This window comes from Pomacea canaliculata, linkage group LG6 (genome assembly GCF_003073045.1).
Source record: "Pomacea canaliculata isolate SZHN2017 linkage group LG6, ASM307304v1, whole genome shotgun sequence".
NCBI lineage: Eukaryota > Metazoa > Mollusca > Gastropoda > Architaenioglossa > Ampullariidae > Pomacea > Pomacea canaliculata.
The window spans coordinates 16,569,639-16,594,541 of record NC_037595.1 but is presented as its reverse complement, the minus strand read 5'-3'; the positions used below and the strand labels follow the sequence as shown (position 1 = coordinate 16,594,541).

General features: G+C 44.6%; 1 protein-coding gene across 1 annotated transcript; it reads right to left on the bottom strand.

Annotated features, from left to right (window-relative positions):
* On the bottom strand, nucleotides 1–14,422 carry LOC112566439 (gamma-aminobutyric acid type B receptor subunit 1-like). Its single transcript, XM_025242640.1, has 15 exons — nucleotides 14,290–14,422; nucleotides 10,743–10,913; nucleotides 10,177–10,278; nucleotides 9,651–9,716; nucleotides 9,100–9,266; nucleotides 8,589–8,752; nucleotides 7,532–7,693; nucleotides 6,779–6,871; nucleotides 5,329–5,479; nucleotides 4,479–4,596; nucleotides 2,973–3,080; nucleotides 2,199–2,324; nucleotides 1,832–1,984; nucleotides 1,338–1,565; nucleotides 1–552 (listed from the first exon to the last, which is right to left on the bottom strand). The coding sequence occupies exons 1-15, from the start codon at nucleotides 14,398–14,400 to the stop codon at nucleotides 358–360; spliced, it is 2,115 nt and encodes a 704-aa protein (XP_025098425.1). The 5' UTR covers nucleotides 14,401–14,422; the 3' UTR covers nucleotides 1–357.
* Between the last annotated feature and the right edge of the window lie 10,481 nt (nucleotides 14,423–24,903).

Sequence of the window (24,903 nt, the reverse complement as noted above, 5' to 3'; positions counted from 1 at the left end):
ATTTGTAGCCGGCTAAGCTACAAGCTACAAAATTTGTAGCCGGCTACAGTAGCTGTAGCTAGGCTACAGCTACTCCCCATCCCTGCAGGTAATAACAATTACGGGAGAGAAAACTGGGCGGACGGATAAGGAAGGGAGGCTTCCACATGTCAGTCTCTCCCATAGAGCGATGGGCCGCAGGAAGTGCCATGAAAATCACGTGCACTTCAAATACTTGTGACGTTTCTACACCGGCAACGCGTCATCGTACCACCAGGACACGTCTGGCTCCGTGACGTACACGCGAGACGTGACACACTGTTGGCCCTGGACTTGAAGTCCTTGTCCGTTTGGGTTTGAGTCAAGCGCTTGGCGGGACTAGGACCCGATGGACGAGTCTGTCTGAGAAGGAGGAGCCAAAAGCTGCAGGTCACGAGGTGAGCGAGTGTGGTGGGCAGCTTGTCCGCTCATGTTGCCGCAGTCGAAACTTTTGGCCGTGACCTCTCTAGCTGCTATAGTGTGCACTGTAGTCTTGTTGTCATCGTCCACTCGGTTGTGACGGTAAGTCATTACCTACAAGACAATCAAAAGTGTCATGTTATTGACATATCGATCATCCATGTCAAGCATGATAATGTCGGTCACGATCAGTCACATTTCAAGCTCCGATCAAGATTCAAATTTCGTCACGTGTTCAATTACCGATGGCTAAAGGCGATAAAACAAAGATACACCACGAGCAAGACTGTCGTATTCAGTGTCATGTCAGTCAGACTGCAGGTGAACTGTGAAGGTTTAGTGTTTGACACCTCAGTCTAGACACCAGTGATTCATGCATTCTGACGTGACAGACATGGATGCTACGTACCGAGGAGACAGCGAGATGAGGAAGGCGCTAAGAGAAGACTGGTCATCAAGAGTTGTAAAGAGTAAAGAGTAAGGAGTAAAGAGTTGTTAGCAGCAGCTAACAACAAACAACAGGTGCCCTATAGCACGCCCCTACTATAGAGGATACAGAGAACGACACAAAATTAACCTACAACAGGAAACTTCTAAATGCAGCATTCATGCCTTCTGTTCTCTATGTGCACAAATGTCCACAACAAGCTATATAAGAAATTGCACAAGGATTACAAGTAGCTTTATGCGCAGAAAAGGTAAATCAGGAACACACAGGTCATCTTTCCGTGGTCCGGCGCCAAGACGATCTCTTGAACGTCTCTCCCTCACCCAGGATGCAACAGCACAGCACACAGCACTTTCATGTCCAGCTGCGCATACAAAGACTCATCCTAACCCTAACCCCCACCCTGACCTCACATACGTGCAGAACACTGCTGTGGGTTCCCGTCACCTACTTTCGGCACAAAGATGAGGCACTGGGTGACTGTGGTGCCCAGCAGCACGAGCGTAGAGTTCAGGAGGTGGCGCAGGTTCAAGGACGAGTCCACGGTCAAGGTCACGACCACTGCCAGGATGGAGAGGAGCGCCACGTTGTAGATGCACAGTCCGATGAACTTGGAGTCATTCAGCTCGGGGTAGTGCACCTGGTCAACACGCACGGCTCTGACGTCATCATATGCAGCCTACAGGACAGGACGTGACTTCATCATATGTAACCTACCCAGACAGACTGTGACGTCATCGGTGATCTTGCCACTACCGTTAGGTCACAAGTAACAAGTAACAGCGTCTTGGAGATTTCTTGGACAGCGATGCCACAACATCGCCATGGTAACACAGTTTAATGTTTCAAGCACTTGAAGAAGGTGGTGTAAAGACTGCCTGCAGTCGTTACATTAACACACACACACTCACTGAATCACACACACTGACTAACACACACACGTACCTTACGAGTCTCCCAAGCCAGGAACGTGCCCAGCAACAGCACGAGTGCATGCAGGCCGTACAATGTACCAAGGAAGTAGAGTTCGCGGTCCGACCTGCAGGTCAGCTCACAGCGCTGCACCATCACCAACACCACGCCGCCCGCTTCACTTTCCTATGCATGCGTACACTGGACAGTAAGAGGGTCGCACGCGCACGCACGCACGAACCTACGCGCCCTCAAACATGTTTGCAGTTATTTTTATTAACAAACAAACAAATGGCAAGGCACACAGTTTAAGATAAACAGGTTAGATAGGAGGACGTCGATCACATTCTAGTGAGTGCGTGTGTGTGTGTGCGTGTGTGCTATATTGGCGATCCCTGACCTCAACTGTGGTTGTCCTGGTGACCTGCAGTGTGCGGGGGTCAAGGATCCACCAGGAGAGCAGCACGAGGAGGTTGATGAAGACGAGAGCGGCGACGATGGCCAGCAGATGACCGTCATGCATCACCTGCACATGACAAAACAATGAGGTGACGCCAGTGTGGTCAGTCCATTACCATGACATCAGGTAGAGATCACGGCGTGCCATCAGTCACGGTTGTGTCAGGGCAGGGTCACGCCATGCAAGTCAGCAAAATTGTTGAATCAAGCAACACAGCGCACAACATACGGCAAGACACAACAGATGCATCATTACGCCAGTACAAAGAACATGTTGTCAAAAGACACAACACACTGACATTGCAAACAACATCCTCAACATCAGATGGCCTGAGAAGATCTCCAATACAGACCTGTGGGAGAGAACCAACCAAAAACCTGCCAGCCAAGACATCAAGAAGTGGAAGTGGGGCTGGATTGGTCACACCCCGCGAAAGCCTTCTGACAATTTAACTACAAAAGCTCTAAACTGGAACCCAAAGGGGAAGCCTAGGGTCGAGAGACCCAGACAGACATGGAGGAGATCGGTCCACGGCGAGGAGAAGGCAGCTGGCATGACATGGTCCCAACAGAAGAAGGAAGCCCAGAACCGTTTCTATTGGCATGGTGTGGTTTCGGCCCTATGCTCCACTGGGGGCAAACAGGACTAAGAAGAAGCGAATCTCTGCCTCCTTCTACAGGTCTAATGGTCTCATCTTCACTACCCGTCACGTACCCGCCTTTGCACCTTGGTGCTGGTGAAGATGACGTACACTCGCCAAGTCTTGGCGAAGAGTGAGGCGAAAGCCAGGGACACGCCCACCGCCAGCAGCGCCGTCTTGATCTGAAACACAAAGCACGTCATCTCTAATATCACAGCACGTGACAGCACATCCCCTTCCGGTATTTACAATGAGGCTATGAGTGCAAATGTGATGTAGCTTCGTCCAGAGCTGAAACTCACCAGCACTCTGGAGAGCCGCCAGTGGCTCAGTTTGTTTGTGACATGCATGTCTTGTTGTGTCGTCGGCAAACATTTCGCATGAAGGGGAAGGTCGCTGATGAATATAGATAACAGACGTTTACGCAGACAAGAACAGAAGACAACCCAAGATTGAGCCTTATGCCAAATTTCACTTCACTCGAATGCAACATTTGGTCTTTAACTGAAACTCTCTGAGTTCTGTTCGAGAGAAAGAGCTTAGGGAATTGGTTGGAGCAGTTATTAAGCTTGAAAAACATTATTTTGATGGGCAGATCATGATGAATAACATCAAAAGCTTTTGCAAAGTCTATCAAGGGCTGCAGTAAATTAATTAACGTTTACATTGTTTAACAACTGTTTTGCTAGAGATGTTAGTGTTGTGTGGCCAGAGTGTTTGGGTCTACATCCACACTGATCAGGATGGAGAAGTTTGTGTTTTATTAGGTGAGTTTGAAGAGGAATATGGATGTTTTCCAAGAGATTGGAGAATGATGAAAGAATTGAGATTGCTTGATAATAGGATTGTATACGTCGCTTGATTTATGAACTGCGATGACTTTAGTTTGTTTTAGAAGGGTTGGGAAGTGGGATGTAGTTCATGTAAGGTCAGCGTTTCTGAAGTGATTGGTGTATTTTGTTGTTAATGTTGTCAGAGCCTCTGGTGCTTGTTTTAGCTATGTAAGTGCTTTGTATATATCCAATACCTTCAGTAGGAGAATGTCGAGAGCTGTGTTAATATTTTTTTAGCTGCAGAAGATTTGTAATATGTGTAAGTTGCTTTGTTTTGACTTGTCACTTGAATCAACTCTACTAGCGATGGACGCAAAGTAAGAATTCAGTGCATTAGAAGAAACTGACAGCAAGAAGCTGTCAAATAATTAAAAGTATGAAATACAGATCTTGAGACAAAGATTGCGTCTAAAGGAATGTCAAACCGTCTCTGCAAGAAAATGAAGGGCTGTCTCTACAGAGACATGAAGCTGACATGGTGCACCTCCATTCAATAAACAGAAAAAGAAAAGAAAGAGAAGACAGACATTTGGATAAAAACAAGAGAATGTTAAGAGTGGGGGTGAGTTACATAAGTAAGAAAGTCACCTTCCACAGAACATTACAGACTTAACTATCAAGGAGTGAAGGGGGCTTGTTTAGCGGAAGTTGCAGAAAATCTTGCTACTGAAGCTGTTGGCGTCCTCTCACTCGTGTGAACATCGACCAAGTAGACCAAGTAGACCAAGTAGTGTTAAATGTGTTTACCTCACACGCCAGGACTCCATGTTCCCCTCCTGCATCTTGCACGAAGACGGAGGAGTAGGTGCACACGCACCCCAGCAGAATCACGTTGTTGAGGCGAGGAGACGACATCTTAACGAGTCTGTGACGTAATAATAGACAACGATAGTACAGACCAACCCCTAACTCAGACAAATAAACAACACATATTTTACTTCAGCCGTAGAGAACAATTAGCCGATGTTTGTGAAAAACATTAGAAACTGGCAAAGTTCCGACATGGTTGTACATAATCAAAATAATGTATAGACAGGGTTAGTCAAATGAATAGATGTTTGTAATAATCAGAAGTATGGACAAGGTTGTAAAGAGTCATATGTATAGATATGTATATACAGTTGTAAATAATCATATGTATAGATATGTGTAAATAGTCACGTATCAACTATATAGATAGTTGATATAACAATTATATATAGATAGCTGTAAATAGTCAAGGCTGAGTTGCAGATTTGCATTAAATGTCTATCTTCTGTGCCGCCGAGAGACTCGTAAGTAATTTTTTTAATCTGCGTGGCGATGCGAGACTGTAAATGTTTACAGTTTGATAATTGTATCAAACTAATGACAATGACCAGCTTTATTAATCCCAGTGGGCAGTTACACTCAGGAGGTGTGCTCACGTACAGTCCGTGGTTTACTACAGGCTCTTGGTGTACTTTCTTCACCTCTTCCTTCCTCACTTAGTTGACACTAACTCCCATTCGACTTTATAACCTGTCCCCATGCAGCTCCTTTACCAACAATCCCCCTCTTTCTTTCTTCACAGAGTTGTCTCACCTGACCTTCACTAAGTTGTTCCAGGTTCTCTCACCTGGCATTCCTGAGAACGATGTTAAAGGCGAGGAAAGCGCCGGTGAGAAGGACACCGAGGGCGGCCAGGACACACGTCGTGACGTACAGAGGCAAGGACAGAGTGACGTACTCCGTTCGTGTCATTGTAGAGTCACGGGGAGGTAACCCACCTGCGCAACACAACCACAGCATGCAACTGCTACTTTTATCACCATCCAGAATACACATTCCCGTCTGGTATTCACAACGAGGCTATGACCCAGTTAGTGATAGTTGTGACGTACCTGGTTATCAGCCATTTGTGTTCAGTAAACTCAGGATACAGCGTCGAGACTTGTATCGAAAAAAAGTCGTAGGTGTGACAAAAATAAATCTTACTAGTGTAACCGGACTGATCAACGCCTATCGCTAACACCCTAGCGCCAAATCAGTCCGTTCCTCTTTCTCGCTCCAGGGAAGAGGACGGAAGTTCCCTAGGAGAATTTTCCTGTCTACGAAAATTCTGGCTCTCGTTAGTCGGGTGCGTCGTCTAGTCCTTACGTACCTCGCGTTGTGTTCTTTTTCTTCTATACCTATTTCTGCACGCACCCGAGCTACAGCCGACCTAGGAGCCCACAAAAGACCCTGCTTTACTTACTAACTATACACGTAAAGTGTCTTTTCAGTCGGTGTGTCAGTTTCGCCGGACCTTCTCGTGTGTTCTCTTCGCTTCTGCTGCGTCACGACTACATACACAGGGACAGTTCACACACTAGCACTCGCTGACACTACACGCTCACACAAGTGCTACAGTTTAAGACATAGATTTATTTACAGAATATATACATCTACCAACAAAACAACTACCAAACTTAACCCTAACCCTACCTACCTGGCCAAACCTAAACCTAACTCAACTCCCAAGGTGGGGGGGGGGGAGAAAAAGGAAAGAGACTGAGTGTAGCGAGCCGCTATTTCCAGCGGACCAGGGGCTTCGCAGCCCAAAGGTACTTCTCGCTAACTCAGTCTCCCAAGGCTCTAACTGCCATACCGGCAGGACCAATTCTCGTGCGGAGAGAAACAGGTGCGGGCGCTGCCTTACGCCCGCTTTTTGTACAGGGCAGCTTGGGTTCTACGTCACCCGCAGTTGCTGCCCTGTCTCGCGCTGCGCGCCGCTTGCGCGACCACGCGTGGGGTGGAAGGGGATGTGGGGTGGAGGGACTAGACACTGTCAGCCGTACCGCTGACCGAAACTAGCGCTCCCGCTACACTAGTTACACGGCTATTGAGAATATTAATATCTGTTAAAGAAAGAAACTGATGATTGACGTGAAAGACGATCAGAGACAAAGCTTACCTTGCTGTTTTTTGCACCTGTGTATTCATGACGTAAGAATGTATGTCTGCGCGGCCTGCATATGTGTGTGTGTGTCCAGCTACCTCCGTCATCCCATCCTGTCTGATGTATACACACCAGAAATCAGACTAACCTTCCCACAGCAATGGCGTGTCTGTGGACCATTCCAGCCGCTGATCTGTGGGCCTCGTGGGGTTGTACACACACACCGTCTGCTTCTCCCCTCCTGGAGAGTTCAAATTATATTATCACTGCGTACAACTCACGGTGCAGTCTATGTGCAGCTACGGTGCTTTCAGCAGGCAGGTAGTCTTTAATTTGACTGTCTTTAATCATTGTGGTTAGAGCCGAGTTTCCAGTCACCATTACGAAGTCCATGCCGCTAGTCTTAGTTATTGTCACTGGACAACACTCAATGATCAAGATGTGGAGGCCTCCTTGTACCGCCAGACAGCATCATGAGAAAAGATTAAACGGCGCACAGTTATATGTCACACAGTTACACGGCGCACAGTTACAAATGTAAGAAGGAGGTAATGGAGGGCGATAGCTGTGTTACCATGACAACACAACGACTCTAGACGCCACTGACTGCAGTAATTTAATGTTGAGACTACTACTTTCAGGTCTGTTGTCAAAGAATAGTCACGTGGAAAGTGAGAGTACAGTTGCCAACACTGTACATCACACTACATTATCTACCTTGTACATGGCTCACACTACATCACCTGTCTACATTGTAATAGCCTACATTAGGTCTCTAGGTATACCTCGTATGTGGCCCACCTTTCACACGGTCTACAATGGATTGCCTGTTTATCTTGCTGAGCTCTTGTCTACCTGGTACATGGCTCACACTAACAGACCCACTAAACCATCTGCTTACCTTGTACACGGCCCACACTGACCAGACCCACTGGGTCACCGTTGGCGTCGAAGGTGATGGGTCCCCTAACGCCAGTGAAGGAGACTTGCAGCAGGTTGTTGTACAACATCCGGGCCATCTCGCTGTTCTCGTAGGTGAAATCTTCCAGACCCTTGCTGCTACCTGCACAACAGAGCCACATGAGACAGGTAGATATGAGATGTACTGAGACAGCAAGACACAAGACTTCAGCAGTAGTAAACCACACGGAACAGGGGACAGCAATACATGAGACTGAGATACGGGAACACAAGACAAGCAAGAGGAAACCACACGGGACAGCAGGAGATGAGACTAAGGTATGAAAACGTGAGACTAGGATAGGAGGACAGGAGACAGGACAGCACAAAGATCACACTAGCCTGTTTTCTGTCATGATGTAAATACTGTAGTTATTTCCATATATATATATAGAAAAAATATGTATTTTTCTACAGCAGTTCCAGGAGTTAGCCACATCAGACATTTCCGTATGTTTATTCAGGAGGTGTGGTCAGCTGATTTGCGCCCTTGGTGAAAGGCACTCTGGCCTCCCCACCCACACACACACATACACACTTTCCCGGAAAGCGAGGAGTGAAGCAAGGAGCTTTCTTTGTTCTGTTTAACATCTTTCTTACGGTGTGTTAGCAAGTTTACTAAATGTAGCTTTTTCAATGTCTTTGAAGATGTAATTTCCTGTATAGATTTTCTTGAAATACTCTGGATATCATAAAGGAATCAAAATAATTTGTAGTTCTACGTCTGTCTCATTTTGCTTTCAATGAATGCAATGGCTGTGTATCACAAGGCAGAGCGGAACGTTTTTGAAAAATTTCCTTGCTTTTTACATCATCTTAAGCCACGTAGTCAAACTATTTTTCTTTTTGATGTAATTAGTTTTTCTTCAAAATTTTCTGGATTCCTAAAGCAAAGGCTTCTTCTTAGTCTTTCTAAATGCACGCGCAGCTCATCGACCAGATTCTCAGATATTTCTTAGTTCAGTTGAACTAGACGACTGAGTGGCACTGACACTCGCCTGTCAACTGTTCCTGTGTCCGGTTGAGTGCCAGAGCCAGGGCCCAGACGGCGTCGTAGCCTTGTGAGACGATCGTGTCACCGGGCAAATGGCGACCACCCGCAGCAGCCTTATAAGCGGCCGTGAACTCCGAGGGCAGCCAGCCTGAGATGGCGCGTTCAGAGCTGAGACAGACAGGAGACAGACAAATAGACAAGAGACAGAGCTGTTTGCTAATTATCATGCGTGTTTGAATTCGTTGGAAGAATTTATTCGTGATTTCTCTCTCCCAAAACACTAACCTGTTGCTTCCAAAGAGAGAGAGAGAATCAAAGAAAGAAACGCTGAAAAACACACACACATACACACACACACGCGCGCGTGAGCATACTCTCGGAGTCATCTGGTCTGATGTGCATGATCTGACATTATATTACATCTCTTCATCATCTATCCCCACCAGATCATTGCTGTCACACAACCACCACACCTACCCGACCACCACCATTACATCATCATTACACGTGCCTACCGGGGGTTGATGGACAGGATGCCGGTATCAAAGTGACCCTCCACGGCCTCTATCAGTTGCCCGGGGCTGCAGTCGACTGCTGGATCCGCCATCAACCACCACCCGGCGTCATACCATCCGGGCAGCAGCCACACCACCCGGGACCCGTACAGCCCCACCTTGTACGCCTGCAACAGGCAGACAGACATAATGCCACACATACACATGCATATATAGTGATACAGACACACCAAAGCGCGCACACACATACACACACTCCTTTTATTCATCGGCACAAAGAAAGAAGATGCACGGGGCGTAGCATTCCGGCTGAAAACAATTCAATTTAGCTTTGATTGGGTGTGCGTTGGGTGTGTCGGCATGTGTATGTGTGTGGATGAGCGTGCGCGTGCGTGTGTGTGTGAGAGAGAGCGAGATAATCAGGGTGTATGTTGCAATTCCCACGGGGAACGAAAAGCTGTCAGAAGCTAAAACCACACGGGGGAAGTAGGGGGGAAGGAGAAGGTGGAAGATGGAAAGAGATGGAGGAGAGCTCAGAGTACTATACTTACCTCGCAGAACACTTTGCGGGCTTTGTCCTGGTAAAATGCTCCCACGATAATCCGACAGTCATTGTCCTGACATCAGCAGGAGAAACATATCGTGTTACTATCGCAAAGTGTTTTATCGTTATCAGTCTTTGTCAGTTTCTGCTACAACAGTCGTGTCTCTCAGACTAGAAGTCTTGTCATTCAGCTTTAGGGCTATTCACAATTAGTCAAAAGCTATTTCAAAGCATGTAGTCCACAAACACCTGACCAACAACAAAACAGTTTTTGTTGCCATGACAACAAGTGTCGATATCGGAGAACACGTGGCTTTCTTGCCGGTAAGGATAAGACAGGAAGACCGGACAGACGAGATGAAGACATCTATCGTCTTGAACACGTGCACAGTCTCGAGTTGCTTTAGGGAAGCAGGCATTTGTTTCACTCTGTCAAGTATCATGTGCTACAAAGTCTACATCGCCATTAAAAAGAAACCTTTGAACACATTCATTGCCTGATGCCACGTGGAATCTAATGGCAGACGACTGACCTTCAGACTTTTCACGTGCGGTGTGGGGTCATCCATAAAAATTTCGGACCTGATGATGGTGATGTTGGCTTCTTGCAGTAGGCGAACCAGGTTCTCCGTGGTCTGGAGATAAAAGACCCGAGGGCGCATGTGTGAACTAGAGCGAGTAAGAATAAGTGCACAGGTGCCGCATGAGTAACTAGGTAAGACAGAAGACACAACACCTGACAGGTGAGCCAGAGCGAGTCATTAATGTATAGACGCCGCAAGTCTGGCTAGGTAATAAGGTTCATGAGATGAGAAGCAACCCTTGACAGGGGACACAATACCTGATAGGAGAGGGGACCCCTGACCAGAAAGAATAAATATACATATACTCTCTTTCTCTGTCCCTGACAGGGGAGACAGAGGGATTTTTAGTAGCACGTGACAATCATGTGACAGTAGTAACCTCATTTCTATCATTCTGAGTCATGCTTCAGTCTTTCCTTCTTCAGTCTTTCCATCAACCATTTTCTGCATTCCTTTATTCCTCTTAACCTTCTGATTAAGATGACGAGAGCTGTAGGAGAGTGAGTTGTACTCACGGCGGCGAAAAGATCGTAGGACTGGTGGATGGTGGCCACCCGCCGCCACCCGAAGGTCTGCAGCAGCAGCAGGCGGACAGGGTTGGTTTGTGTGTCCGGCGCTGTCACGCGGGCGAACAGTGGGAACTTGGCCTTGTCCGACAGGGCTGGTGACACGGACAGATAGGACACCTAGCGGGACAGGTCACAATTCACACATCACTGTGACACACGTCACACGCAAACTATAACATTAGGTACAGTGAGGAAAGACAGAGATCAATTACTGGATGGAATTATACACTGGATGGAAACACTATACGGAAACACGGTGTATGAGATGGATGAAGCTCTTAATTATCTCCACATCAAGTCCCTGAACATGCGTGTACACATCTACAAGAATTTACAGACACGTTCACACATACAGGGTGTCCAAAAAGTTTCGCCCGATTTTATATTGATAACGAATGTAGATTTTTCTGACATTCGCACTGTTATTACCGAAAAATATGCCACAATCGATGTGGAACTGTGCCAAAAGGTCAGTCACAGTGTTGCATCACGATTGGCTTCTTGTATCGAACACAACGGAGAACAATTTGAACCATTCCGTTAGTATTAATTTTATCATTGTTGCATCCTTGTTTCTTTCGTATTGATCATTGTTGCATCTTTGGTTCATTCATAGTTATCATTGTGCTCGTAGTTCTCATTCATCATTCAATACAATTCATTGAAAACATACATTCGTTTATCTTATAAAATCGGGCAAAACTTTTGGACACCCTGTACATAGATGTGGAGAAAACGATTATAGTCACTCAGTGTCACAGATTAGTCCGTGACTAACGGCCTTTTGTAAGCTGCACTGTAGGCTGTAACTGCTGTACTGTAAGGTGTAACGGCTTGTAAGGTGTAACGCCTTGTACGGTGTAACTACTGTGCTGTAAGCTGTAACTTCTGTAGTGTATGCTGTAACAGGAAGCTGTAATGACTGTACTGTACGGTCGAGTAGTTTGGAGGATCGATCGTCGTACGCGAAGCACGTGCCCAGTGTGTGAAAGCCTAGCACATGCATTAGTCACTCACAGACGTTAGTAACACTAGTCCTTGTCACATCACAAAGTGTTAAGGTGACGTCACACAGTAAGTAGTTTGCTCCAAGAGTTGAGGCCCATTATACGAAAATATTGGGAGAGTTAAACAGAAGACAAAGTGAATGAATTCCATACATTGTTAACCTCACACAGTGGTGGTTGTACATCAACACGACGCCAGGAGATGTAAAGATGTTTCAAGAGACTTTTCTGACAGTTAGCCGCACGCGCGGAGGGCAGATGGTGGGACACTCGGCGCTCTGGTCGAATGGTTTGTGAAATGTCAAGTACGGGAGTGGGATGTGCCAAAGATGGTGTGAAATGTCAAGTACAACAGGAAGATGGTGTGAGAAAGGGAATGTTTTAGTCGATAGCCTCTTGCACAGATGAAAGTTTAAACAGCGACTGGGTTGTCATCACCACTGTACACAACAAGCATAAACAGTAATCTCCCTTAGAGTGGAGTCGCCTTCGAAATACAGGATTGGAAGACACGTGTCCTGTGGTATTTACTTGTTTTCCTCCCCAGTGTGTCTAGTCTTATGTCTATGGTGAACACGAATTTGTTGAACTGATTTTAATGCCGTCCACACACACACACATATACACATATTCCAGTTGTCCATTAGGCTTTGTTGTCCCCGAGTCCTACAAGAGGGCAAACATATACAGATTTTACTTTCCGAGAATTCTAGTAAATTTCACTTCCCCAAATCCCGTTAGACTTTACTGCCCTGAGTCCGAGAAGATTCTGATGCACCTGCATCCAGAGATTTCACTGTCCACCAGAGGCATGAGTTCACTCTTGTGCAGTCTCACGAGATGTTTTTGTCCCACGAGTCCGTTGCAGGACATGTTTCTTATCTAATACCTCATTATCGGTAGTTGAGCATCATTCGACTAGTGCCATACACTAGAGCCAGGCATTTGTATTTCCTTGCAACGACATTCATTGGTGACCATGGTGACGAGCTGACCTTTTCTGCACACATTTGCTGACACAAGTATGGTCAAGTCTCAACTAGCAGTGTGTGTTCTGAGCTTTGATTTTTGTATCATCGTTTTTTTATTTCTTGCTTGTCTTTTGTCATCAGCTGGCTAACAACAAAATACCCTGACGCCTGTTTACTGAGTAAAGATAGGGAACCTACCCGACAAATAATGCAAAGCCCAGCCGCGGCAGTTTCACATACAAAGGCACTCTGGACATGATTACTTTGAATTTGATTACTTAATCCAGATTTGATTACTTTGGATATAATTTTACTAGAGTAGTCCATTTTGAAAGACAGGAGTGATTCATTCCCTAGTCCTGCGTGAAAATGAAGCCGGTAAATTTTTGAGAGGTCGGGTGCCGAGTACACTGTCTCTTGGCTGGGGACTAACCCTAACGGTCAAATAAACTCTTCAGACAGGCAACCGAGGTCATCCAGGAAAGTGTCTTTGAGTTCCTCACTCAGGGTCAACACTCAACTGTTCTCTCTCTCCTCACGTGCCGGTTGTTTATCAAAAGCTTTTAAACTAATGCAGCGGATATCTTGTCGCTTATATCTACAGGCCATTTCAACTTGTAAAATAAACAATTTTAGCTGACGAACAAAAGATCTTTCTAGCAAAGTTTTTCCAAAGCACGAACACCATTTGTGGTGAATAGACCCTAAGAAGACAGCTTACAACGATTTCCTCTACAAGACCGGATGTCACAGTATTGTATGGCAGTAATGGGGGGATTGAGAGAAGTGAAATTCTATTTATGAGTCGATTTAGTGCACGATCGATTTTGCTTAATAAAATAATGATTGGGAAGAGTGTGCAAAGAAGTGAAAAGACACTTGGTAAATGCCACATTTGATTGGTGACAGATTCAATCGCAGAAAACGTTTATATTGACGATGTCTTGATGCCAACTCTGATGTAGTCCCACAGACTTACAATGCTGTTCTAGGCAATAAATTACAAAAGAATGAATTGATTCCACACACCAGTATTAACTGTTGTTTGGTAACGATTTTTCACGAAGCATGCCGCATAAAATATAGAAGTATTCTCATCACAGATCATGGAAGTCTGTGGTTCTCACATACAGAACTTACAGTAAGAGGGGCACACTGCAAATAAAACAGCAGCAGTCTTCGCCACAGCAGTGGGAGTGAGCAGTGCTCAGGCAGAGCGAGATCGTGTTGACATCACTTGTTTCCCCTTATCATATCGTGCAGTAATCAATTCAAATAATTCCCAAGAAGACACCACACTAGTGTCACTAAAATTATCCTCTTGTTTGTCTTAATTAACATGTGACTTAATCACCCTAACAAATAGTTGGGTCAAGATTAGCCCTGGCTTGAGAATTTCATAAAATCTTGGCATTAACTTTGCCTCCGTTACATCGAAGCAAAGTTAGTGTTACTGTGCAAACAAATGTTTGGTGACACGTGATTACCAGAAGGTCAATGAGTGTATGACGTCACCTGCACGAGATTCCACAGATGCGAAGCACGTGCTGTGACCTCTGACACAATGGAACAGCCATCTCCCATGATGGCCATCTTCGTCGGGGGTGTGAACAACTGATGAAACATGACTTTGATCCCGATGCCAGGGTCACACTGTAACACCAGAAACAACCAATGCTGCAGTTTGAAGAGAAAGACAGACAGAAAGAAAGTTTTATTTAGTTTCATCGTGAGATGCTGAAAAAAAAACAATAAGCAGATTCATATAGCGCATTTCTCCACCATAGAGCAAATTTCATGCACTTAGAAATAAAATAGAAATAAAAGACATTGTCCTACAGAGTCAAAGCACATTCAGATATCGTATGCGGGCCTCTCACAGTCGAGAGAAATAATAATAATAAAGCACACCGATAGAATAATAACACATACACAGACACGCATCATAACATACAAACTATATGTGTCTATAGAATGACCAATGGGATGATGAAACATGAAGCCAGTTGCTCCCAGTTTGCTCAGTCCGGATGAAAAACTGAAAGCGAGGCTACCAATCTTAGAACTGTGGTTTAGCTTGATGATTCTTCATTTAACATAGACTAGCAAAACAGTCGCAAAACTTGGATCCGAACTCTTGCCCTTTATCTGCATATGAAAAAGGGAGAGAAAAGTCAGCAGCAAGAGATGCCCTCAACATTAACTGTAATTGTGTAAACGTCTCAGGACTGAAAGCAAAGAAGCAGCAACCCTACATGAACATAGCTTGCTCAGTATGAGTCACAGTATGAAGTGTATTCGCGTCTTGCACACGTGCAGACCAGGTTGAAACTCATTAGACACAATTAACCTCATCAAGTCCCAGCGTCCTTCTAGGCACCGTGTCACACATGCCTGTGATGCTCCTAAATAAAGTGTAAATCGAGACAAAATGTTTAGTGTAAAAGTATTTTGATCGGATGTCAGCATATGCACCATCATACTAAACAGAAAAAAGGATATTGATCTCTGTTGAACCAAACGCGTTTGAACTCTTTCTGTTGATTTATTTTCTGGCTAGTTAAAACTGTGTGTAAACAGGCGATATTTTATTTTGTGATAAGAGACAACTTGGTGTGTACACACGTGTCTGTGTGCGTGAGAGTCTGTGCAAAAGAGCATGCACAAAACTTCTCTGCGGAAATGTCAGCACCTGTAATATTTACCATTAAAAAAACTGGTTTTTTAGCCGTCAAGAGTCGGGGCGGCTGCCTGAGACTTGTGGCAGGGACTGGAGTCACACCAATGTTCACTGGTGACAACGCTGATCACCGCCAACTGTCACCCACGTGACAACAAGGCGTCAGCGCCCCAATTACTTCTGCTTCAGGAGGAAATCGAACTCAAAGACGAGCTTTCGCCCAAAATGTATCGATCACAGCAAGGTGTGGCATCGACCAGGGGGAGCTACGCTTTTTCTGTCAAAAAATGTCACCGATGCCGAAGCGAACCCCACGATTCGCCCTCAAACATCGGCCTGCAGGAGGGGAGGTGGCAGCAAACTGACTGGCGGACCCTCTCGCCTGTCTTTGCCGATCATTGTGATATTACAAAACATCTTTGGACAAGACTGCTTGACCATTCATTCACACTTCGAGCCATATGCTACACACAACTTCCCAAGCACACGTGTGTGTGTATGTGTTTGTGCCAACACTGTCAAGCTGACATAATGCACAGCTACAGGCGTCACGTGACACAGAGATTGTCATCATAGTATTATTATGTGATTTGCATCTGACTAGCTCTGTCTAGCATCACCGATAATCTACTATCAGCACACATGAGACAACATGCCGGATCGCTCGAGGTCCGGATCAACAACAACCGCGCGATATCGCCAGGCTCCAGGGCAAGGGGAGTAGGAGGGGGACAGGAAGAAGTCTGCTACTTCTAATTGTACTGGTAATTATTTTCCCAGTATATAATACTATGCTTGCTATTCGATCGTCAACATCTATATTTCAGTCAGTAATGTCATATGCAAACTCAGACCTTTCTCTAAAAGAAAAGGAACAAAAGAATGGAACAAATCCACCGACCAATGTCGGGCCCCCTTCACAGCCCCTGGCCTGGGTATACCACACCTACCCCGTCCCTCCACCTCTTCTCGTCAGGCCCACTTATGCTCCACAAAAACATGTACTGGAAAAATACTTATCCAATTTATAAGAATTATTTCTGATGTTTTGATAAGTAATGTCACTGATTTAAGTCATGTTAATGCAGTACACAAATAATTAACATCTTTGCTATCCTTAGCATCATTAGTGTTACATCACCTGCTCCCAGGGTACTCGACTAGCTCGTCGGAACGCTCAACGAGCAGGAGAGGGTGCAGTGTGGGGGAAAACAAATCACTACAAGTGATAGACACTGTCCTAAGCAATCACTTCTACTTCACTGACCAGGTCTCGATACACTGACCACAGTTTGGACCTAGCAACTCTTATCCTTTTGTCTCTCCATTTCAGGACAACACCGGTGCTACAGTAGTCGCCGCTGGAAGGTGGACTCCTTCACTTGACTCCTTTTTTAATAATGTGTGGTGAGATGTCAGTGTACGACGTCTGCTTGTATGACAACAAACAGCAGTTGATGAGGTCTGTTGTATGAGAACAAATAGTGTATTTGTTCGGAATGGAGCTCACAGTCAAGAGGTATGTCGATATCCCGGCAGCCAGTGCAAACCAGGTATCATCGGGCAGGTAGGTCGGTAGACTTGCGTAACACATTTTGCAACACATTTTTTTTTTACTGGAAGTGTGTTATTGATTTGCTTGATGTCTCCATTATGTTCTCAATGGACGCAAAGAAGTCTTGCGAATTCAGTGAACAACTTTCATACAACACACTTGAAGAATAAAAGTTATAAGGTGAGTGCTGAGTCCTCAGCTACTTGAGGACAAGACACTGCTCCACGGTACCTTGGTCTTTAGGCTGCTTTCAGCTTCATTCTCTTCCTCTTTGATGGTCATACCTTGTGTTTATCGTCCTCGAATGCTGTAGAGAACAGCATGGCTTCTTGTTATTTCATAGTTCTAGCTTCTCACAGTGACCTTTCTGTCTGTCCGACCGTCCACCCGTCTGTCTGGGGTATTTCTCTGAGATTTGCCAACTTTTACATTGAACTGCTTTGTCCTATCTTTTCACGTTCCCTAGAAGACAAGCGTTTGTTGATTGTATGACATCACACTGGGCAGTAGTTACAACCAATGTCAACATTACAACCACAACATTAAAAAGAAACTGATGCCGCATGTCCCCTCCCTTCAAAATTTGCGAGTACATCTACAGTGTTCTACAAATGTCTAATTTCTCTAGCCATCCTCAACATGGACAACACTTGAAGGAAATGCTGAGAGACAGGGTTGACAAACCTTGTAAACTCCAAATATACTTGTAAGGCTTACTGCCAGCAAAACTCCGCTCAGCTGCCACGACTTTAGTTTACAACAGCCAAGCGGTAACAGTTCTTTGGTTCTGTTTCCCACCCCGGTACCTAGGAGATCCTCAGATAAATTTTAGAGAACCAAATACCACTCAAAATCCCATGTGAAGAGCACAATAACTTTATAGACCTCACTTCATCAGAGACTATTTACTAAGCCAGTAGATTCCTAAACAAACTAAACCAGCAGTGATCGTTGTCGCCAGTCGTTAACATACCCCGGGTGAGCCAACTGACGTTCACGGTTGACGTTCTTGAGCTAATAACTGCTATTTTTAACAGTCAACTACAATCACAGAAGAGTAGAAAATGATAAACAGAAGACAACTGTATGATGTCTGTTTGAAAGCATCTCTGACATTTCCATTTTTGCCTGAGAAGCCGGCTGTTGTCGCCAGTGTCTGGCGTGAATCCCTACACTCAACACTTGAAGAGATTCTGTGAAGACGAAGCTGATTTCAGTGCAGACAGGACCGAGTGAAAGACAGCAGAAGAACTGCAAACAGTCAACGTCTGCCCTGAAGAAAGGAAAAACAAATGTTCTCTCTCCAGGTGTACGTCACGTCACGTAATAGTTCCTACTGACGTCACTATTTTCGGCCCTCGTTAGCCGGGTGGACAGACGTTGGACATTCTTGAGATGCATGAATTGTATACATAAATAAGGAATAAATAGATTGGCTTTTCAAGCCTTTTCATCACATTACATAGATTATTGTACAGCCCTCTGCACACACAACACAGAGGAACTAAACTACACAGTACTCTACACACAGTGCTACACACACAATACACAGTACTGTACACACAACACAGTGGTACTAAACTACACAGTACTGTACACACAACACAGTGGTACTAAACTACACAGTACTGTACACACATTGCTACACACAGTACTGTACACACGACACAGAGGTACTAAACTACACAGTACTGTACACACAGAGTGCTACACACAGTACTGTACACTGAGTGGTACACACACAATACACAGTATTGTACACTACACACAGCACTGTACAGTGTACAATGTACAGAATAGTCAACTTGATGGTGTTGTTTCATCAGATCCCGTACTCAGCACTCACATATTCTACACTACACTCATACACCGTACGATGTACTCTACTACCCACATATACAATATTCACATTCACCACTGTCTACCTGTCTGAAACATACATTCCGACACACATACCCGACACACACACTACATGAGTGTACATTATCTATTCCCTACACATATCACAACTAATACAGCTACAATTACTATCCACACAGGCCACAAACACCAGTGTTCACATGATCTAACCCGCGTCTACGCCACTGTACAAATATACCACCACACCCACACTCACCTGTGTACAAATACACCACCACACTCACAGACTCACCTGTGTACAAATACACCAACACACTCACAGACTCACCTGTGTACAAATACACCAACACACTCACAGACTCACCTGTGTACAAATACACCACCACACTCACAGACTCACCTGTGTACAAATACACCAACACACTCACAGACTCACCTGTGTACAAATACACCACCACACCCAGGGCCGTGCTTAGGGGCAGGCGGACGAGGCATCTGCCTAGGGCCCCGCGCTTCAAGGGGCCCCGCGCTTTTGATTGATATGGTAACTAGGCATATGGAAGTGTAGTCAGCCGTATCACATTCGTGGCGTGAGGGCCCCGCACATGTCCTTTGCCTCGGGCCCCGCGGGGGCTAAGAACGGGCCTGACCACACCCACACTCACCTGTGTACAAATACACCACCACACCCACACTCACCTGTGTACAAATACACCACCACACCTACACTCACCTGTGTACAAATACACCAACACACTCACAGACTCACCTGTGTACAAATACACCAACACACTCACAGACTCACCAGTGTATCGTTGGCTATAATGTTGAGGCGGTAGCCAGGTAGAATGTCTGGCATACTGTTGATCTGACGTACCGCCATCAGGCTGGCCGTCAGCATGCTTTCTCCGCCCTGCCAACTCCCACTCCGCGGGTACAGGCCCATGATGTACAGGTCACGTGTTTTCTCCCCGGGGGTCACGGTCGTTTCAGTTGCTGTGGTTATTCTCGGTAGCAGTGACGTCACAAGCAAATGTGCAAGAAGCTGTAGTGACCTCAGCATTGCGACATGCGCACAACTTACTTCCGACGAAGTAGGACGTTGGATCACTGGAGTCGTCACCAGCGACACAGGAAGTCGGCGAGAAAAAGTAGTAGTCAGCCTTATGTGACGAATAGGACAAATTCCGGTGATGCTGACATGTTCTGACAGAATACACAGAATACGTTCAGCCAGTTCTGAAAGTGACTGAGGGTTCATAAAACTTTTTTCACGCCTAGTAAACCTAGTACATGTATTTAGTGCCTCAGTCCAGTCAGTCTAGTCAGTCCATCTACGGACACGTATAGGTGGATTGCTGTCTGTCTGCCGAGACCAATGCTTAGCCTCCTGTGAAGTTCTCCGCTGTAAGTCTCGGCGAGCCTAAACAATGAATGTGACTAAGCCGAAAGCTTTGTAAAAACCCGTCTCGTTTAAGTAGTTAATCTGAAATGTGAATAAACCGGAAGCTTTGTACACACCAGCCTCGTTTTAGTAGTTAACTTGCAAAAATCGTCTGCCAGTAGTCCAGTAATACAAGTTCATGGTCCATCCTTGCTGCAGGTTAGCTTTTTTTTGAAATTCTTTGCTTTGCTGATTCACAGAATTATCTGGACAATTTGAAGAAGATGAACTGTGATAAATGCTTTGATTTTTTTAAATCCCTTTGATTCATATAAGTTCGTCTACTGTTCTTTCTGCTTCTGTTTTTATAGATTTGGTTTTCTTTGTTAAGGTAAACCTGAATAAAGTATTCTGTCCCAAGTAAACATGGCAATGACGAGTATAATTACACTTCACGTACGACAAAACAGGAGGAGAAAAATATGTAAAAAGTAGCGTTCAAATATGAAACATGCTCATGAGATGGAAGGCCATCTACACTCTTGCCATCTGTGTTCTCGATTTTTGTGTGTGTAGGGTATGTTTGGAGGTGTATATGTTAAGAACAAAAGCCATTGGGAAAAAACATTGAATCACACTAAAGACATGTTCTGTGAAATGCGTTGTTCGTCGACGGACAAACCTCACAGGTGTTTACTATTATGTACTGGAGATAATTATACACTACAACCCGCGATGGCTGGAATTGTTCTGCTCCATGTTAATCTTACAAACAACCGTCACTAAGTGAGGAGAAGAGTTCACCTACATGTTCATCTGATGGCACCACAGTCACTAGCTGGTGGGAATTGATAAACTCCCTTATAATCTTATGAGACCACCGTCACTAGACAATATGAATTACTGATCATTCCTAAAATAGTTTTATGGACTACTGTCGTATATGCGGTCCATAAGATTGTATATACGGTGGCTGACTGTACCTGGTCTCAAGGGTCTTCCTCTGAGAGTATTTGAATTGCCTCAAACAACCAATGGGCAAAGTATATACTTGGCAACATTACTTTATGTGCTCACCCCATTTGCAATTATTTTGAAATACAAGACTACATGTCTGTGGCTGCATGAGTTGACCAGCAAAACATTACCAAAATGAAGATCATGAATAATTAAAGTCCAATAGTTTCTTGAATGGCGATAACAATGGTACTAATGAATATTAAAAAGGTAGGACCTTATATTGATCCCTGGGGAGTACTCTTGTGTTTTTGGGTAAATTTAACAGACAAGGTAGGCGTAGAAAACAATCATTAGCTTAGCGGTGTGTGACCTTATACAAATGTACAGTGAGCCAGGACACGTTCACACCAAAGGAGATCACTCGATGGAACAAAAGACATCTCTTTCTGTACTAAATAGACATCAGCCATACTACGTGACATCAGCCATACTACGTGACATCAACCATACTACGTGACATCAACCATACTACGTGTCTATTTCGTAGCAAACGTGACCCTACTACATCATTCTCATTCAACAGTTTCCCAATCAGTATCTTAAATAAGTGACAGCAGCTGGTACCAAAAAAAAAAAAAAAAAAAAAAAAATGCAGTGTTATATTGCCAATGTGAAGCAGGAGTCCATAAAATTATTTCAAACAATACGAGATGTGAAAAGTTTTTTTGTTGTTGGTGATAATACTTTTTGAAGCAAAATATTTCAGATGAAAAGAAATGAACAAGTAATTAATTTGTCTAGCGATCTCATTTCTCTCGCTTAATGACTCATAGTCCAAATAATATTCCAGACAATGAAACATAAACGAAATAGTTACAATATTCCAGACAATATTCCAAGCAATAAAAATCAGACAGGTAGCTACAGCGAAGACGAGGGTCACCTGCCCGCTATAACAGCTAATGGTGAGAGAAAAACCAGCCAAAATTCAACCTTTGGTGACAACAAAACTGAAAATGGTTTGGTGATGGCGGTTGTTCTATTCTACCCGAGTTTTCGTCTGATAATTAAACTGAACGGTTGCAGAAATAACGGGACGAGTGCTCACCTCCAGTGTGCCGGCTGCGTGTGCGAGGGGCTGCAGACGGAGAACTGACGGTGTGATGCCCACCCGTAACTCGCTTGTGCATAAACCTACGCATGCGCAATACTCCCAAGCGCAAAGTGTCATCCTGTTGCCATAGTCACCTGGGGCTTGCTGTCGTGCTTGTCAGAGAGTGGGCGTGGCACTATTCTACCCGAGGCTGTCATCACTAGACACCGATAAGTGTCAGTGACAGAAAGACACTCAGATGACAGACTCAGATGCTGTGCCTCTGATACCAAGTAGTTAAATGATGATTACAGCTGTCATCTACAAGTGTCTACACCTGTCGGTGCTGACCTGTTCACTTATATACTCACTTCTATCAGCACAGAACGAACTATCCCAGGTGTAATGTAGTACTTCTGATATTGTTTGGTTTACGAGTGGTTTCCTGGTGTAATGAGATGTAACAGGTTTGATGCTGTTTAGGGTATGAGTGGTGTCCTGATGTAATGATGAAGTAGGTGTTATATTGATCTTTTATTGTGTGTTCTATTGTGGGGTTTTTTGTGACTTTTTATTGTGTGTTCTTCACGGTGAGTCATTCAATAGTGGATCGGATAACTTCTCCGTCTCGTGAGTGTAATTCACAACTTATGGATTTTAATGTACACTGGACATTACATACAGCATGTGATTTCTTAATTTAGACCGGGACAAACGTTTGACATCCCATTCGGATACACACAAAGAGGTATGTAAACTCAAAAAGTTAGTTAGGTACTTGGTTTTCTTTCAGGAATCCGGGGTGCAGGACCTGCTTCTACCCCAAATACCCTGCCAACACTGATTTTCGTCCGCTGTGTGCTCCTTACATCTTCCGTTTCAGTCATTTGTGACAGCCGCTGTTTACATGGACCCAAGTACAGTACAATACAACACAACTTTATTTATCCACAAAGGCAATTTAAGATAGTGCTCGTACTAGTAACACTACACACATATACAAGAGATACATAGACATGTTAAAATAGTTTCTCTCTCTCACACACACATTCCTATTAACAGTAGATACAGTGGGTGACCCCAGGCCACCTCAGCCCAGTATAAGATGACGGCCAGTAGAGTTTATCAAGTGAATGACACGTGGAATAGTGGTGACGAGTGGCATATAGAGGCATCGCGTACCTACAGCCAGACCGCAAGAGTGAAAACTCACATGCCAACACATGATCAGAAATAGGAAGAGTGAAAACAGATGTTCTTTGGTTTTCTTGACAATCTTTTCATTTTCATATTCGTCTTGATGTTCGTATTCTTTGTATCTTTGTGTGATCTTGTTCTTGTGTTGTCGTCGCTGCATTCCTCTAGCTTCATCATCTCATTCTTCTGCACCCTTTCCTTCCCCTGTGTGTGCGTAGTCTCGACGTCCTCCCTTCTGTGTATGTGTAGTGTGTGTTAGCTAGGTTAAGTGTTAGATAATTAGTGGGACTCGATATCTGGACTAGGGATAGATAAATAAGGGGACACCTAAACAACACTATATTTGAAAATTGTAACATTTTCTAAATTGTTCAATTCTCTCGATGATTAATAACTTTCTTTCACGAACCAAATTACCTTGCGTTGTTTATTGGGGTTATAAGCGTACTAGGGGTTCGAGTCAATTAAAGTGTAATTAGCAATTTAGTGTAGGGGTACTCCCATGGTAAATGAGTTCACGATTAAGGTAACGAATGACCCCCTTGAAGAGTTGAGGGATCGGTGTGGTTTTACTTTTATGGGTCGGCCGACGAACTGTTTCCGTCCCATCGGCTCAGTGCTTCACTTGCAGTGCTTCTGATTTGAGCACTGGACGAGAAATTGTGCAGAGCACAGACGTTTAAAAGGTGAAAAGGTGGGAGAAGTGTTCTAAAACCCTTTTGCTGTTGCAAAAGGTGAGAGGGATGAGAGCAGCTGGGCTGGCTCTACGCCCTTTACTACAATAAAACGGGGCCAGGCCCCCTCAGCATTCTCGTGCTCTATCTCACCTCATCCTCACTATCTGAACGTTCATCCTCTCGTACTGTTAAGAATGGGGGTTATATGGCCTTGTCTGTCTTAAGAAACACGGATTGTCGCCCCCTAACTGAACGTAAGTAAGAACGCAAGGGAATGACCGAATGAGTAAGTTTTAAATAAGCGTACATGGGCGAGAGAAAGGTTCACCGGGAACCCCTGTAGTCGGAAAAAATTGAGTTTGATCCTTCTCACGCCAGTTGTCGAAGAAGAGAGACACTGTAGCAAATTTATGTGTGAAAGAGACCGGGGAATCAGAATAATTCCTTGCCTAGACAAGGAGTGTATATGCAAGAGTGATCGTTCCCAGACTTCATCGAAAGTGAGAATTTTGGTCATTCTGTATGTAATGAGGTATCGATCTGGGATATTAGGGCATCAGTCGCAGTTCCCATTTGAGAAACTGTATGGTTTACAAAACTGAAGACATTTGGAACTACTGAAGTAACCTTTGTTTATAGAGATTGGATAACTGGATGGTTGAGTCGCTTATGACAATGATGTGCTAGTTATATATGTAGGGAGCGTAACCTATGTCATTCAGG

Excerpts from the sequence above, each read along its gene's own strand:
- LOC112566439 (XM_025242640.1), bottom strand. The coding sequence starts at position 14,400 with ATGTTTCATCAGTTGTTCACACCCCCGACGAAGATGGCCATCATGGGA. Across the intron at positions 10,914-14,289 it reads ATCTGTGGAATCTCGTGCAG|GTGTCCTATCTGTCCGTGTC; the intron begins GTGACGTCATAC and ends CTGTCCCGCTAG. Across the intron at positions 6,872-7,531 it reads CAGTGTGGGCCGTGTACAAG|GAGGGGAGAAGCAGACGGTG; the intron begins GTAAGCAGATGG and ends TGAACTCTCCAG.